General features: G+C 37.6%; 1 protein-coding gene across 1 annotated transcript; it reads left to right on the top strand.

Moving 5' to 3' along the window:
* Nucleotides 1-322: 322 nt before the first annotated feature.
* Nucleotides 323-10,208, top strand: zgc:113363 (MDFI domain-containing protein). Its single transcript, XM_007245833.4, has 5 exons — nucleotides 323-425; nucleotides 2,922-3,081; nucleotides 4,000-4,143; nucleotides 6,088-6,318; nucleotides 8,241-10,208. Exons 2-5 carry the CDS (start codon nucleotides 2,958-2,960, stop codon nucleotides 8,492-8,494), a joined length of 753 nt encoding a protein of 250 aa, XP_007245895.1. The 5' UTR covers nucleotides 323-425; nucleotides 2,922-2,957; the 3' UTR covers nucleotides 8,495-10,208.
* The last annotated feature ends 7,339 nt before the right edge of the window (nucleotides 10,209-17,547 follow it).

Raw genomic sequence — 17,547 nt, 5'->3', positions numbered from 1 at the left:
AGTAATAGCCTGCTATTTTAAACTAAGTGTAAATTACGGCTGCCCTAAAAATAAACCACGGACTGATAGAAAACTGCAAAAATGACAAAAACATGCTAAAAACTTTCCAAGAGACAAAAAAGATCCAAAGGCACTATTTTGATGGCATTATTATCGTTTCCCACCTGTTTTCCTAAAAACCCCGCCCTTTCTCGAACAGGATTGGCTACCGAACTTGAAAATCCTGCGCAGGATTGGCTAACAGTTTGCGTGTGAATGAAGTTATAGCCAATCGGTGTAGAGGAGGCGGAGCCTATATGAAAACGGGTGGGATACTGCATAATGCGTCCCGAATGTGAGAGTTAAACAGCGATCATTTAATTACTCATCAGTTTCGTCGTTAAACACAACAGAAGCTTCTAGAAACAGAGAGACTACAGGTCAGGGTAGGTTTCTGCAAATCTTTTTTACTCATTTAATTTGATTTAAAGTAATTTAGACCATAGAAAGTTAACAGTATTAGCTAGAAACTAATCTAACATTAGTTTGTTACGCCAGTTAACAAGCTGTAAGTTAGCTTAGCTAACTAACTAACGCTAGGTTAACAAGTTAGCTACTATAGCTAACCAGCTAGTTAACCTATCTAGCTTAGTTTATATTGGTTAAATATTAATACCCGTTGGTTACTCAAGTGTTCAAATCCTGTTTACTGAATATTTTCAAAATAATAATACTCTTAACTTGTTCTTAAGTGTTTCTTTGTGGACAGCAATATTACAATAATAATATTTTACACTAAAAGTGTCTTTGCAGTAATAATGCTTTTAGTATACTTTTACTGAAAATGTACTGAAATACAGCTCTGGAAAAAATAAGAGACCACTTCAGTTACTGAATTAGTTTGCTATTTACAAGTATATGTTTATGTAAAATGAACATTGTTGTTTTATTCTATAAACTACGGACATTTCTCCTAAATTCCAAATAAAAACATTGTCATCTAGAAATGTCTAAAATAACAAAAAAGATGCAGAGCTGTCAGACCTCAAATAATGCAAAGAAAACAAGTTCATATTCATAAAGTTTTAGGAGAAATCAACATTTGATGGAATATGCCTGGTTTTTAATCACAGTTTATTATGCATCTTGGCATCATGTTCTCCTCCACCAGTCTTACACACTGCTTTTGAACAACTTCAAGCAGGTCAGCTTGGTTTGATGGCTTGTGATCATTCATCTTTCTCTTAATTATATCCCAGAGGTTTTCAATTAGGTTAAATCAAAGAAACTCATTATTTTAAAATGGTCTCTTGTATTTTCCAGAGCTGTACATTACTACATTATGTAATGGAAGGTTGTAACTACTTCACTGCATTCTTAATTGCATGCTTAGATTAGAACATATATTTCCGATTTACTGTACGTAATACAATTATATAGTCAATTAGATTGTCAATATATTGGCTACTCTTCCAGACAAGGAAAAAATGTTTATCACATTTCAGAAAATATATGTATATACAAAGAGTATGTATTTAGTATATCATCAGTTCTAAGTGTACAATGTCAAAAAAGTATATCTTTTTGAAGTATACTGAAATAATTACTGATTAAGTAGGCAACAATAAAAATATGTAATTGAATTATTCTGCACACAGTTAATGGAGACTATTTTTATATGGTAATAAAATATGCAGACATTGACCTGACTTACTGCAATCTCTCCACATTTGTGAGAATCAGATTCTCACTTGTGAATATGCAGCTCTTTTCTCAGGTTCATTCTGAAAGCAGCTCCGGTAGATGAGAACATTGTTTATTTATAAGTTACCCACAGCATCAACATTTAAACATGACTCTTTATACTTATCTAACACCTTGAGTACAAAATCCAGATGTGTCAGTGGTAAACTATTTAAAACAAACAATATTATTAGATATGTTCCAGAGTAAGGGTGTGTTTGAGTTTTTGAATATAGAGATTGATATTATACCCTGAAATATGGTGCCATGTCACCCACCCCTAATTATATTTTTGCTGTTTTTAGCAAAAGAAAGAAATTCACACTGTTCTTCTTTCTCATTATATATTAACTAGAGACAGATTATATCTGTCCAGTTTAATTCAATACTTACTTTACTAATCCTGGATATATGGAGATATTTGGAGTGCATTATTAGTATCATGACATTCTGGATCATTGACATCTTTTATATTAATTTTGTTGCAGTAGTTTTCAGTGTTTTCTCATATCACCAAGAGTATCGTTATCACGAAAATACCATGAAATATTGTGAAATATTGCCCACATGTTTGTTTATCATATTCTACTGACAATACTTCTCTGCAGGGACTACCTAAGCTGTGCGTGCATTTGCACCCTGTGTCAACAATGGGTGCAACTTAAAGTACCTGAATGCATTAGAAGGGGTGTTGAGACATTTTGACATACCCTGAAATATTGTGATATTATTTTAGGGCCATATAGGTGAAAATGCCTAATTCCAGGAATGGGCATTTAATATTTTTGTATTAGTTGAGGATGAGGTGGGGTAAAGATCATCTAACTTCTTAGATCCAACACTCTTTCTCCTAAATGCAATCCAATTCTCACAGCAATGCTACAAAATCTATCTAGTACAAAGATTTCCCTGGACAGTAGAGAAAAATACTCCAGTTGTTTTTTTACTACCTTTGATTTAGTAAAAAAACAAGAATAATCAAAAGTCCCAGTACTTTTTCCAGCCACTATATTAAGATCTAGGATAAAGTAGGATAAAATAGCATCATATTGCCAATCAAATGTAATTTTGTAATTTTTCTTAACAGAAAAGTTAATATTGATAATGTTTATTAACATTGGTTGTTCTACATAGTTTCGTGTTAAGTTACAGTTCAAAAGTGCTGTGGACTATAAGTTTTAATTTCTCTGTCTGATCAGAGTTATTGACTGGCGTCTCAGAAGGAGACAGAAGCCATGGACGTCCAGGATGCGGCACTGAACAGTGGAAAGGACAGGACCAAAAGCTGTGAAAACCACAGCAACCACCTCACCCAACCACAGAGCACTGCTGAGACAGCAGACATCACAGCAAATGCAGGTCAGTATGTGAGTATTTAAAAAAATCATCACTAACTAAAAATGACATATATTAAAGATTAAGTGAATGTTAAATGTTATGCTTAAGTTGCAATTAATGTGTGTTTTTTATTTCCTGTGTTTTTTGTTTTTCTTATCCTTCGTTACTGAAATGCTGTATGATGATTTAAAGAATTATTCTCAGTGCTCATTTCTTAACTTGCTAATAAAATGAAAGTTAGTCGTAAATTTACTTACATACAATATTTTTTTTAGATAAATATCACTTTTAAAGCAGCAATATTTAGCATTTTCATAAAGGAAAACACCCACATGAACGCTGCTTGAGTCATATAAAGATACAATTCTGTAATAAAACCCGATCACCTCAGTTCACTATTTCTATTACTTCGGATGCTTTTTCTTTATGTCTCAGCTTGTCCAGAAATGCATGTGTAAAGCATGTCCTTGTGGTGCATCAAACGCTCAAATTGCATGCCTTGACTATAGGGCAATCAGGATTTAAAAATACAATTATTACATTATTCTGCTTTCATTTTGTTTGGTAAAGTCAGAGCTAAATTTTTATAATTTCTGTTGCATGTATCTTTATAACAGAGACATTTTATATTATAATAATTATTTAGAAATATTAAACACCATTATGTTTTAATCTAATGATTTCCCACCTTTTTCTTGAAGAGCAAGCTTTCTGCAGGTTTTGACTCTAAATCCAAATCCAGACAAGGAGACCAAAGATGTTCTTAGGGAGTAACAAATTCAGTTTATTGTGTGGGTTTAGAATCAGGGGGTGGATTAGGGTTAAATCCAAAGTCTGCAAGAATGTAGTTTTCCATTAGAAGGGTTAAAGATCTCTGGTTTAACTCCACCTACATAAGAGAACTGTATTTTTAGTCTTATTTTTTTTTTTAATCAACAGATCATCTATCGGCAAAAATCACATGCTCCAATGGAATACATCACAGAGGCAGTGATGAGTCACTGGTGGATATTGTAATAACGAGTGAAGATGCTCTGCTGCTTCCTGACCATGTACCAGTACTTCCTCACAAAATTGAAAAAGGTAAAAGCACTCACATTTTATCTTAAAGGTGTACTAGAATGGAATAATAATGCATAATAATTACATTAAAGTGACAAAATATGAACTTCAAACTTTGTTGTGCCCAGATGCAAGTACATAAAACTGTATAGGTAAAACAGGGCTGTAAAATGGACAGGTTCCAAAATCCCAAAACTGTTATGTAACAGTCTTGTCTTGTCTTAGTAAGGCCCTTAAATGACATATAACCAACCCTCTTGTGAAAATCTTTTGAGGCTAAATACAACAGATACTTTGAGATGATATGGAAGCAAGGCTAAAATGGCAAATTGCATTGGCTAGAAAACCAAACAAATAGCAGAGATTTTTACGAGCTTACTGCAAAAGTAAAAAAAAATAATCTGAAAAACAACAGGGTTCTAAATAGGCTTACAAAAAACATTCAGCTACTTTAGGTTGCACCTAGAGATGCACGATGATATCAGAATTATATTAGTATCTGCAAATAATAATAATAATTATTATTATTATTAATATTATTTTAGAAATATCTGCTTCAGACGATTTTCAAACCGATAGTTGCTGACATAATTATTGTATGCTGGACAGGGACAAAGCCTGTCTACCACAATTGGAAAAAACTGTTCGTGCTACTTTAAAATCGAATGATTTAAGCTTATTTTTTTATTTTAAATGATGTTATGTAATAACAAAAGTTTGGGAGAAGGACCACGCCCGAACTCTACGTTCAAACTCCACCCCGTATCAATCAACCGTCCTATAAATACCTCCCCTAACTAACTACCTCTTGTGACGAAAGTTCGCAACCCACCTCTACGGTGGCCGAGAAAGCCCAACGCAGTGCAAATGGAAAAGCGCTGCAAAAGCACAAAACACATCCATCAAAATTACAACACAGGTGCAGCAAATAGAAAAACGCGCTGCAAATAGAAAAACGCGCTGCAAATAGAACCACAACACAACGGAAGTGAGTCACAACACAACGGAATATTCCCGGGGGACCTGTACCAGGTACTGTACCAGCTAAGCTGCGTCTTCAGTAACGTCTCGGACACTAAGTGGCAAACAAGGCGTTTTGTGAAGCAGAACTTTTAATAAACATAACTTACTTTTCAGAAGCTTGTTTGCCACTTATTGTCCTTTGTATACAGCTAATAAAGCATCTTTTAAGGTCCCCCAGGAAAATTCCGTTGTGTTGTGACTCACTTCCGTTGTGTTGTGGTTCTATTTGCAGCGCGTTTTTCTTTTTGCAGCGCGTTTTTCTTTTTGCAGCGCGTTTTTCTATTTGCTGCGCCTGTGTTGTAATTTTGATGGATGTGTTTTGTGCTTTTGCAGCGCTTTTCAATTTGCACTGCGCTGGGCTTTCTCGGCCACCGTACACCTCCTCCCCAACAACCCCCTTTTTTCTACTCTTCCACTTCTCATTAAATAAAAAGGGGGGGGGATATAACTGCACGCTTCTTCAGCACGCAGTTCAGAACTCCAGCCCAAATTTCCCCGAGTTCCCTCCCCTTTTCTTCCTTCTTTCTCTACTTCAATCAGGCGTGGTCCGCACTTAGCAAATTAGTTTTAAAGTTATGAAGTTATACCAGGATGTTTAGTCTATCTGTAAGTTATAAATGTATGAATAAATGCAGATATAAGCTCTGGAAAATTAAGAGACCACTTCTCTTGTTGCTGAATTCAAACAGATCCTCCCAGCAATGTTCCAAAATCTAGTAGATAGACTTATCTGGCAAGTATAAAAACCGATAAAACAGGATAAAATAAACAATACGTGAGCAGTATATTATATATTTTATACAATATTTTTGTTTATATTATATCAGGAATGATTCGATAAATAATTTTTTTTGCACCTTAAAGCCCCATTAACTTCACAGGTCTTTTTAAAATGAATGGCTCTGTGTTATGCAGATGGAGGGCTTTTTGTCTCTGTTTCAGAGTCTCCCAGTCCTCTCAATGGCCCCTCTCCTCCAGACATTGTGACCAATGGATCTCCTCCCATTTGCACACCACCCACTGCCTCCAAAGGTCTAAGAACACCTGATCCAGCACAGGTACCCAAGTGCAATGGTCACAGCCATCCCCACAAAAAGCGCCTGCACTCCACCTCCAAAAGCCAGCAGAGTTTGAAAGCCAGTGCCACTCAAATACAGCAAGTTGCTGGTGACGGTAAGAAGAACTTTACAGTAACAGCACTCTCATCTCTACACTCTCATGTCTACAACAGTGTGGTGAAGAGTCCTTCAGATGCAGCCCTGAGCTACATACCGGTAATTTAGTATAAAGCAGTGATTGTTAGTCCCAGACTGCTGTTTTGTAGCATTTTGCCTGCTGTAAAATACCCGACTCCACTAATGAAAGGTTTGAAAATTACGTGATGAGTTGAGCCAGGCTTGTAAGAACAGGGGAAACACAAAAGGAGCGATACATATATTCCCCAGGACCGGGAGTGGGATTTTCCCCAATACCAAAAGCAGCACACTTTATTCACTGGATCCGGTGATTATCAAACCTTTCATTAGATCAGATGCGTTTGATCAGTGGCCCTCCAGGACTAGAACTGGAGAACCCTGGTTTAAACACAAAGGGATTAAAGGGGAAGCCGATAGCTATGGTTGACTATCAGCCTTTACAATTACCAGAATCTGTGTTTATATATCAGTACATTTAAACGGCCAGGCTGCACATGAAAAAAGTGGCCCCCACCCACAGAGTTCACAGTAAATAAGCTCTGCCCTTATCTCTCAGCGACACTGGGCAATGCCTGTGGCTTTATCAGAGCGTCACATGCTGCCTGCCGGTCAGTGTCTGCGAGCCGTTTCCATTACAGAACATGTGTGTCCTTGTGTACTTCAGAAGAACTCTCTTTGTGCCAAAATAATCATTTGTGTGTGAGTGCCACTGTTGATTTCGTTTCTCAAAAACATAATCTAGAGTAAAGATCACGCAGGCCTTTTAAAATATGTCAGATCTTCCCTGTGTGCAGTGGTCAGTACCTACTGTAAGTGGTGAACTGGCAACAGGGTCATGGGCAATAGGACTGCACAACATAAAAAAAAAAAAATATTGTGACTTTATTGTAATATATATTGTGATATTAGCTTTTGTATTTCTACTTTGGTCGCAACTATCAACTATACATTTGAAAAAGTGTGAAAAGAAATCCATTCATTCATTTTCTGTAGGATGTTTTCAGTCAAAAGAGTTCAGTCAAAAGGGTGTCAGCAAGCTGTTTGGATGGCCACAATAATGGGAACATGCATAGAACAACCCTGGCTCCAGCACTTCACCTGTCAACCATGTTTTGCCATTTTTGCACAAGCTACAGCAACAGCCTATTTGCATTAAAAATGTCAGAGCCCTTAAATGGCTTATTTTAAAAACTGGCAAGAATGGAGCTTTTGGTGAGATCTTTTTATGTGAGAGTAATTTTGTGCAAAGAACTTTATTAACATGTTTGTACAGCCAATAGACCTATTCTAAGTTGTGTAAAAAGAGCTGCAATATGTCCCCTTTAAAAAAATACTACAGGTATTGAGCCAATATTACAACAAAAATTGGTAATGTCCTCTGTGTAAGTGTTGCATCAGGTGTGCAATAACTTTTACAGGACAGATTACAGATCTGCTACTAAAATCTAAAAAGGTCTGTTGTGGCAGCAAAAAGAGGGCTTCATTCTCCTTGTTTTGTGGTACAGCAAATGATTGTGATTAGGGGGATTCCTTTTCACTGTAATAGTGTTCTGTATAATGCAAAATGTATAAAATGATTTAATGTATTGATTTGAGGGGTTCTTGATTTTATGTATTAATTTCTGTTTCCTAAAATAGTGTTTTAAATAGAGCAACTGGTTTTCTGATATATTGATTAAGGAGCAAGTATTGTTGTCTATAGTGTTCAATACAGTGTCCTTGATTCTATAATGTGAGTAGGTGACATATCTGTTCACTATAATAGTGTTTTTATAATGGTCTTTTTATTATGACTTTAACACTTTAACAGAAAAGGTGTATGTTTCTTTGCTAAAACTGAATATGTTTATAAATGTGTAAATATATGTGTTGTACTGTGTTTGTGTGTGTTTTTCATAGACTGCTGCGTTCACTGTATCCTGGCATGTCTGTTCTGTGAGGTGTTGTCCCTGTGCTCGGCTGTGGCGCAGTGTTTGGCCTGTGGGATGGAGTGTGATGCTGCGTGCTGCTGTGGAGAGGCGTGCAGTGTGGCCTGCTGTTCAGAAGACCCCTGTTCAGCCCTGCTGGACTGCGCCATCCTGGAGGACTGTTGCCAATCCTCCGACTGCCTGGAGATCTGCCTGGAGTGCTGCTCTATCTGCTTCCCTGCTTAAAAAAAGCACTTCTCGGTAAAAGTGAGAGAGTGAGTGACGAGAAGGACTTTCAGAACACTTTCAGAGAGACTTCGGAATGGGCCACAGCATCATGGAGTTGTGTATCGTCGGTATTGTTGTCGTTGTGTGCTGTATTTATTCTTTAGACTAGTGAGATCTACGGGGACAGATACAAAGATGTGTCTGCTCTCAGTGAAATGAGTCACTGCAGTTAAATGGCACAAACATGCGACACAGGACGTTACTTAGTGAGCAGCAGCAGTGTGCATAGTTTTAAGCAGGAGGGTTAGCTTAAGGCTTACTGTAATGAAGAAGCTGGTGTTCAGATCTGTGAATGGCGAGTACTATAGGTAGCCACTGGCCGTCTTTTTTTCCATTTACAGCTTAAAATGCCTTCACTGTGCCTTTTTTATTCCCAGTGTTATCAGATTAAGCTTTTTGTTTGATAGTTGAGCACACTTGCACTTGCCCAGATGCAATGCATCATCCTTGATGACTAGAGGAAGCGGTGCTACAGAGCACTGGGCGTGATTTTGTTTATTTGTGTCTTTTGCTTTTACATTGCAATAACACATTCACATTTTAATGTTAATAACATGTTATTAACATTGTAATAACCTTTTTTTTTCTTTTAAAAATGCTGGTGTTAAAATTGTCCAGGACAAGCCTTTCTTGTACATTTAAAAAAATTGATGCAAATACTGTTTTTTACTTCATTCATATGTGCCCATAATTCATACATATATAAAACATAGTGTATCCAAACAGTTAATGTTAAAATTGAATAAATTGACAAAATTGGACATATTGTCTAAAATACGTCAAATAAAAATACGTCATGTGTTATATACATGTGTTGCAAAGATGCCATGTCCAAAGAAAACCTCACCTGACCCTGTCCCAAATCGCACACTACCACACTAAATAGTGTATGACATGTACATCAGTACAGCCTGTATATTGTTTTTATAATTTTTTTTAATGATACTGATACAAAGACACATTTACCAGTTATTTTGTACTTTCTGTACGTTTTTAAAAGAAGATTATTGAAATATTAAGAAAAGTATTCATTCAAGTATTTTATTATTTTATTACGTTTAAATTATTGTATTCAAAACATTTTATCTAAGTAATTGAAAAATCATTAGCTTAATAAAATAATTGACAAAATAATACATAAAAATTTGTTAATAATTGTTATAAAAACTACACAGAATCAGCTGTAATACTAAAATCATACTAGTGCAGGTTCCACCTTACAAGTTATATGAATTTATTTTAGATTAGCTACTAATACTAATATTTGTGCCAAATACCGCTGGTCATCCCTAGAAGTCTTTCAGAGTCCATGTCTCAACAGGTCAGAACTAATTTTGGTTCTGCATAATATTGGGCAGGTGGTTTTATTGTTATGCCTGATTGGTGAATATGCACATTTAAATGGGTCATAAATACAGTCAATGCATCATTTTTTTTCATTGTCGACAGAAGAGATGTCCATACTCTAAGATAAACTGCACTTGCTGTTTGTTTTATTATCAGATAACTGACCTGCATATGATCTGCTTACTATGATGTGTAATGGATATCAGCACACTACACACGATCTGTCTGAGGACTGCTTTAACTTATGTATTATGTATTAACTTATGATTTACTGTGAACTGTATTTTTTTTATTGTGCATTAAAATAAGTAAAGATGTTTTGGTACACATGCCTCTGGCTTATTCTATCAGCTGAAAGGTTGGTGATGGTGATTATCACTATGATGTGCATTGTGATACAGGGGTTATGATGTGGTATATTATGCTATATTGTGGAACTGTAAGTAGGGTGATATTTAGCATTTTTTCAAACTCAATTTTTATATGGACAAAAGTTTTGGGACACCTGTTCATTTATTGGTTTCTTTTAAACTTGCTTTTGTTGGAGTAACTGTCTCTACTTTCCAGGGATGCCTTTCTACTAGATTTTGGAGCATTGCTATGAGGATGTGATTGCATTCAGTGACAAGTGTTAGTAAGGTCAGTATATTACACCTCACCTTATCATCCCCAACTCATCCCAAAAGTGTTGGGCGGAGCCCATCAGCACAGAGAACACAGTTCCAGTGCTAGTGGATTTTGAACTCTTATAGCAGACTCTTCTGCAGCTTTCCGAGATCCAGTAATTTTGTGCAGTTTGTCTTAACAGGCTAGAATGGGCTAGGAAAGGGCATATTTTGCCCCTGCAGATAATTAGCTTTTTACACCGTTATCCAGGCTCAAAGTAGCCCCACACCTCATTGGTAGAATGCAAAGATTAGGTTATACTACGGGTAAACAGTGTTTTTAATAAGCTTCCTGTGCACTTTTAAAGTTATTAATGCTTTATTTTAAATGTCAGGGCTCTCCAGATTCTACCAATGAAATGTGGAGCTATTTTGAGCTATAAAGATTGCTGAGCAAAAAGCACAAAATTACTGGATTTCAGAAAGCTGCGGGAGAGCGGAGGTGGACTAGTCAACTTATTTAAAAAGATTAGTACTCTTTATCATGTTTTACTACACCAAAATTAAATTTTACATCAGAGTTCTCCTTTAATTAAATAATTAATAAAATATATGTATATATATATTTTTGAGAATCGATACAGCATTGCAAAAAATGAATATATTTATATTTACTTACCCTTCTAATAGTTTGCTTGCATTTATGGCTGTAAGTCATCAATATACTGTAATACACAGGCAGACTTTCCCAGCTCTTTGGGAGCAGATGAACTCTCTGTAACATTCTCTTTGTGTGCACTGCACTCTTATCTGAAACTAATATCACAGGAAGCCTGATGAGTCCAGCCTTGAAACCGATGCAAAAAATAACTGGCCTGGGTGACCGTGTCAAGTGGCTGCATATTCCTCTGGGCATGTAGAATTTCACAGCCTTCCTCCAGCCATCTACGCCCTGAGGCGGGCCCGCCCGGTGTGTTTGGCCAGTAGAGAAAGGCTGCTGGACGTTGAGGAGAAGCAGGAGGTGGAGGTAACAGTGCTGCTGTTGACTCTGGCCGGAGTATAGAACACTTCAAGCCCAGAGAAAGCTGCTGAGTGCACACACAGACAGAACGAGTCCTGCAACTGGTTATGAGGAGAGGCTCCACAAACATCTGGCTAAACCAACTCCATGTAGAGCAGGATTAAAACACTACGGGAACTTAAGTGAATAAATGAAAATGCATCTCAAAAGCCATATTATATATATATATATATATATATATATTTTTATCCCATTTTCTCCTCAACATGAAAAACCATTCATCAGGGCTTCCCCTATCACTAGTAATTCCCCAACACTAGGAGGGTGAAGACTAGAAAAGCCATACAATAAGTTCCTTTTATAGTTTGTATGGATACAACGTAATATTATGTAACATTTTTTTTTAAATGTGCATTCATTTCAACCCTTTTTTCCCCCAATTTACATGGCCAATTACTCAACCCACTTATTAGGACTCCCCCTATCACCAGGAGGGTGAAGACTAGCACATGCCTCCTCTGATACATGTGAAGTCAGACTCCGCCTCTTTTTGAACTGCTGCTGATGTAGCATTGCTGAGTAGCATCACAGAGCACTCGTAGGAAAGTGCAGCGACTCGGTTCTGATACATCAGCTCGCAGACGCCCTGTGCTGCGGACATCACCCTTTGGAGTGATGAGGGGAAAGAGCGCCATCTTTTGTACCCACCCAGAGAGAGCAGGACCAATTGTGCTGTCTCTCAGGGCTCTGGCAGCTGATGGATTGAATGTATTTTTGCATATTTTCTCAATGTAACTGTCACTGTCTGTAGTATCAGGCCTGTGCAGCCCTGCGGATGTTGGGGTGAATGTGGGATTTTATGTGAAGCTAAAAAGCAAAAAGGAAAAATATCCGAGGGAGGGATGAAACAACTCCTCGAACAGAGCGCTCCTGATTTAAGCAAATCCTGGCAGGATGTAAGCCACGCTCCACTTTCTCATGTAAGGCCGTCCCCACCTGTCCCCTCAGCCCCCCGGGGCCTGCACTGGCCCGCGTGGGCCGTGACCTCTCAGAGAGCTGGCAAAGGGATCGGCCGGAGAGGAAGAGGCGATGACTCACTTGGTGCAGTTCTCACAGAGCCGAAACAGCAGGACAACAGAGAAAACCCATAAAAAACACACAACAGAGGCTCACGCTTTCCACCAGACAGGACAGTGTGTACTGCAGACGGGGTTTTATTGGGATTTATTTGTCTGTGCTGAAAGAAACTCTGCCCTGCTATACGGTTCAATGTGTTAAATCAAATCAGCTTCAGCTTCACTGGACTTACACAGTAAACACATGACCCCATTTAAGTGATACGGTGGTTAAAATCTCCATTAATCAGAGCTTGTGGGCAGAAGAGTGTGTTTTGCACTGGGTCCCTGCGTGGGCCGGACACGGGCAGGAAGGCCGTGTTTAAACTAGAAATGTGCCAAACAGGAAGTGGAGGAAGTAACTGAGATGACAGTGTCGAGGGTGACAGGATGGCCCCTGAGCTGCCCCTGTACCGGACCCTGCGCTCCACCCGAAGGCTTCTGTCCCGCCCTCCAGCGCTTCAAACAGTCCCGCTGCCCAGGGGCCACATGGACAGGAAGCAGCTTTACTAACCCACACAGCAGTCAGAAAACTGAGGCCTTGATTAATAATAAATATTTAAATGTACAAATGCACTGATTTGATATTAAATTGATAAATAGGTTGTCACCAGCATTTAAAATGGGGAAATAATGTGATCTTAGTGATTTTAAACATGATATAATTGTTGTTGTCAGAAGGGATGGTTGGAGTACCTAATTTTTTTGCACTTAAAATCCTTTAAGTTTCCCAAAAATCATCAGTTTGGTGGATCTTATGTATAAATTCTACCAATCAGGCATTAAGTAGCAGTAAAGCCGCTCCACTGAAGTACAGAGTTATACAGGAGTTTCAGTGAAGTTTTTCTCCAGCACCAAGGCTAGAGAAGTATTAGCATTAGCCGCTAACCACAGCGCTAGCTAGCTTATCCTGCCCTGGCTTACCGAAACACTTAGGGAGCCTCAGTGTGGCGCTAACTGCTCAGATAGCCTCAGATGTAACTGCTGATATCTGAGGCTAGCGCTGCTGCTAACCACTCTGTTGAAAATATTGCAATTCTAAGCTACTAATTGCTTCTTTCAGTCAACCTTATCTTAAAATAAGGTTTTGAGAGTAAAACAAGGCCTTATTCATCGTAAGTGTAGCGGTATTAATAAAGTGATTGGTCAGAATAATCACAACAGTGTGTTATTCCGTCCTATTTTATGAATAACTGTATATCAGGTGTACAAAGGAAAAACAGTCCAGATCAAACTCTGCTGGTCTACAAAAAGATTTGGTTACAGTGCTTTTAAACTGCTTTTCCTCTCTGTTATTGAGCAGGACAAGAGAGTTTACTGAGGCAGCAGAAAGTCTCGCCCTTGAAGACAAAAACACTTTGGTCGAATTTCTCACGGCTGAGGAACACCACGTCTGAGAGGTTCAGAAATAACACACATTCTCCGATTTTGCTCACTGTGTTTATTTTAGTGTGTGTGGTTAAAGAACACACCTCAAACCACACAGCACTGGCAGCTGTTTCATTTTCTTTTGGTAGTAGGTCTAAGAAAAACATTATTATTATTTTTTATTATTATTCATAGAGAAGATGATGGCTTCATTACAGTCTTAATAATACTGCAGTTTTAACACTTATAAAAAAATAATAAAAAACTTATAAAAAATAATCTTATTTTAAACTGAAACTGATAACTTGTATAGATACATTTAAAAATGAACATGTAACAGATAACAAGTAGGGTCAATCCATTTTTTATTGAATGTTCTCTCCATTCTTGCAGTCCTATTGTATTTTATGATATTTTATTATTTTAACCCTGTTTATATATTATTGCCTAGTTGTCCTGTGTTTGTGAGTTGTGGATTTCTGCAGCTCCTCCAGAGTGACCATGGGCCTCTTTGCTGCTTCTCTGACCAGTGCTCTTCTTGCTTAATCTGTCAGTTTGGATGGACCATGGCCATGTCTTGTTAGGTTTGCTTTGGGATGTGCTTTAAACTTCTTCTTAATGCTATTTTTGACCTGTCTGGTGAGTTTTTTAGTCTTCGTGATGCTGTTTGTTCACTAGTGTTCTCTGACAGAGCACTGAAAATTGATGTTTGTTTAAAGTTATTAGCTGGTTCTTTGGTTTGTGTTTCTTAATCAACACTGTAATGCATCATTACTGCTCAACAGCTCCCATCTAAACACAGGAGACCGGTTCTTTATCTCTATCTATTTCAAACTCAGCATGGGGTAAAGTGAAACACCCTATCAAAAAGATCGTATGGCCTTTAGAACACACAGATCAGAAAACTGACCCAGTTTGCCGTTTATTCCAGGTCATTCCATCCAGCGTCCGGCTGTGAAAGCCCTGGTTAGACTAACAGCTCCCTGCAGGTGGGCACTGAAGCCGGGCCAAAATCAGCAGAGCGTTATTAGGGGGAAATGAGCTTTCAAATGAAAACGGTAACAGGTTTTATTATGGGGAGGAGGAGGAGAGAGAGAGCGCTGGAATAACAATAACACCTGAGCTTTATGAATTTAGTGGCTGAAGGGAATGCAAGGTCGAGAGGAACCACTGGAATTCAGAGCGTGTACTTGGTCAGACAGCATGTCTATCTCTCTCTACTCAATTACCCTTCTGAAAAAAAAAACAGCATGGCAAACTTAAGCTGGTAAAGCTGCCCGTATTGGACTCAAATTTAGCCATCTTGGGCTCTAAACAAAGGTTGTCATGTTGGAACAAACCTATACATTTTGGAAGAAACAGTGATAATTTGAACTCCACTGAGGTGGTCTGAGAACCACAGGGAACATATCCGGACATTTCTGCCCTCTGCTGGACTTCTGATATCAGACCACAGCCATAATCATCCACTGGGTTTAGCAGTGATCACACAATGCTGCTTTTGTTGCCGAAATAAATCAAATCCTCACATCAATGCTCCAAAATCTTCAAATCTGAACCTTCAATGCCTTTTCTATTCCTGGAATTTGTAAAACTTTGTAAACGTAATATTACATGGCCAATCATTTACATTAGCAGTTCTCTCAATTTCCAGTCATTACAAACATTTCTTTTTCAATTTTTAAGAAGAAAACTGCTGAAAAAATGGACTTGGAAAAAAACTTTTCTTGAAAAGCCCACCTCTGCTCACCCCCAGCATTCTGAAATTCATTGCTTTTAGCAAACGTTCCAAACAGGCATGTGTTGGTTTTCACTTTTCTAGTGTCAGGGGCATTACTAGTAATTCAGAGAGTTTAAGGGTGTTTTCACACCTATAGTAAGTTGACGATTTTGGTTTCACACAGGCACAAATCTAAATGTGCAAAAATGAGCACCAATAAACCATGCAAGCACATTGTCTCCTCTGATTAGTCAGAGCTGTCTGGTGCAGGAGCAAGAAAGTAAATATAGTGAAAACATATCTGTGCAGTTTAAAGCTGCATTAACATAGAACACTTAAAACACTGCACTTTTTTTCGATGGGATGTGCAGCTGCGCAGATGTACACGTAGATAACTGAGTCGCATGGCTGTAAGCAGTGAACGCAGCACACACAGCGCCTGTAAACAGCATGGAGCAGCAGACACGGAGCGTTTTTTTTATAGCTGTGGTAATTAGCATTATCTGGCTAATATATCAGATTAAACTGTGCCTTCTCAGCAGTTTAGCTCAAATAAAACCACTAGCAGGTCTCAGTCCTATTGATTTGATCTTCACTCGACTTAAATTACTGTTTTCACACCTGTTCAATTGAACAATTTGCACTAATGGTACAAATGAACCAGAGCATTTTAACCGGACCAAAAAGGGCTGGTGTGAAACCGCCCTGAATGAGTGGGTGGTGTAATTGGCCTTCCAAATTGGGGAACAAGAAAATTAGACAAAAATAGAAATCAATGATTATAAATATATATATATATATATATATATATATATATATATCACATGCTTTATTTATGGTGCTTCAATTGAATACTGATACTTTGTTAAGGTTTCATCATATTGTATCATATTTATATCCATTTCTCTGAAACATTTTGAGAGACATGTTTTCACTCATATTTCAGAATAAACTGTTATTTTATTATTGTTATTAGTATCTTAAAAATGTAATTTAAATAATGCACACATAGGTCAGGATCAGCTTTTAAATTTGTTTTATTTTTAAACTTTATTTATACATTTCCTTTAAAAGTAAATACAAAATAGAAACTACACACAGAATGGAGCGACAGAAACAGGAGTTCACACTGGAGCTACGAAAATACAGAAATACAGTTCAGACTGAAGCGGGAGAGTCGGAGACACTCCACATTAATATAGAATAATAAATTCCCTTTCCTGTAGATTCACATATCATATCGGACACTAAAATCAGAGTAAACCTGACTCTGTTCTTCTCCGCTCATCAATACAAACATCCTTCTGTACACTGTCTGATCTAATTGATACAGCCTTCATCAGATCAGAAGATAACGCAGGGTTTACAGGATTTCAGCACAGAATCTGCACATTATAATATCAAGAATTAATATAAAAAAATAGATAGAAAAACTAAATTATTGCTGTGTCTAAAAGAGTGGATTTGGGAAGGTGACTAGAAAAATGCCACTGATTTCATATTTTTTCAAAAAATAAGCAGAAGCACAAAAACACAGATTCCCTGTTTTTGCTTTGTACTCTTAATAATAAAGGTGCTAAAAAGGGTTCTTGGAGAGATTCCACACTTTGTGTAAATTAGGGGTGGGAATCACAGGTTATCTCATGATAAAATATCATCACTGTGGGTGTGGAAAACCTTTTAAGGGCCTAAAGAATAATCCTATGATATAAAGGAGCTCCACACTCACACCATGCAGAGCATCGATCCAAAAACCATTGGTAGCACCTTTATTTCTAAGAGTGTTTGAGAGCAAACACAAATACACTGATGAATATAGTCTGTAACAGTGATAT

The sequence above is a fragment of the Astyanax mexicanus genome, chromosome 12 (assembly GCF_023375975.1).
Source record: "Astyanax mexicanus isolate ESR-SI-001 chromosome 12, AstMex3_surface, whole genome shotgun sequence".
NCBI classification, from domain to species: domain Eukaryota; kingdom Metazoa; phylum Chordata; class Actinopteri; order Characiformes; family Acestrorhamphidae; genus Astyanax; species Astyanax mexicanus.
This window is presented reverse-complemented; position numbering and strand designations above follow the sequence as displayed.

What these genes read in the sequence shown, in the direction of transcription:
- zgc:113363 (XM_007245833.4), top strand. Translation starts at nt 2,958, where the DNA reads ATGGACGTCCAGGATGCGGCACTGAACAGTGGAAAGGACAGGACCAAA. An exon ending in AGACATCACAGCAAATGCAG is followed by an intron (nt 3,082 to 3,999) that starts GTCAGTATGTGA and finishes TTTAATCAACAG; the next exon opens with ATCATCTATCGGCAAAAATC. An exon ending in TCCTCACAAAATTGAAAAAG is followed by an intron (nt 4,144 to 6,087) that starts GTAAAAGCACTC and finishes TCTCTGTTTCAG; the next exon opens with AGTCTCCCAGTCCTCTCAAT.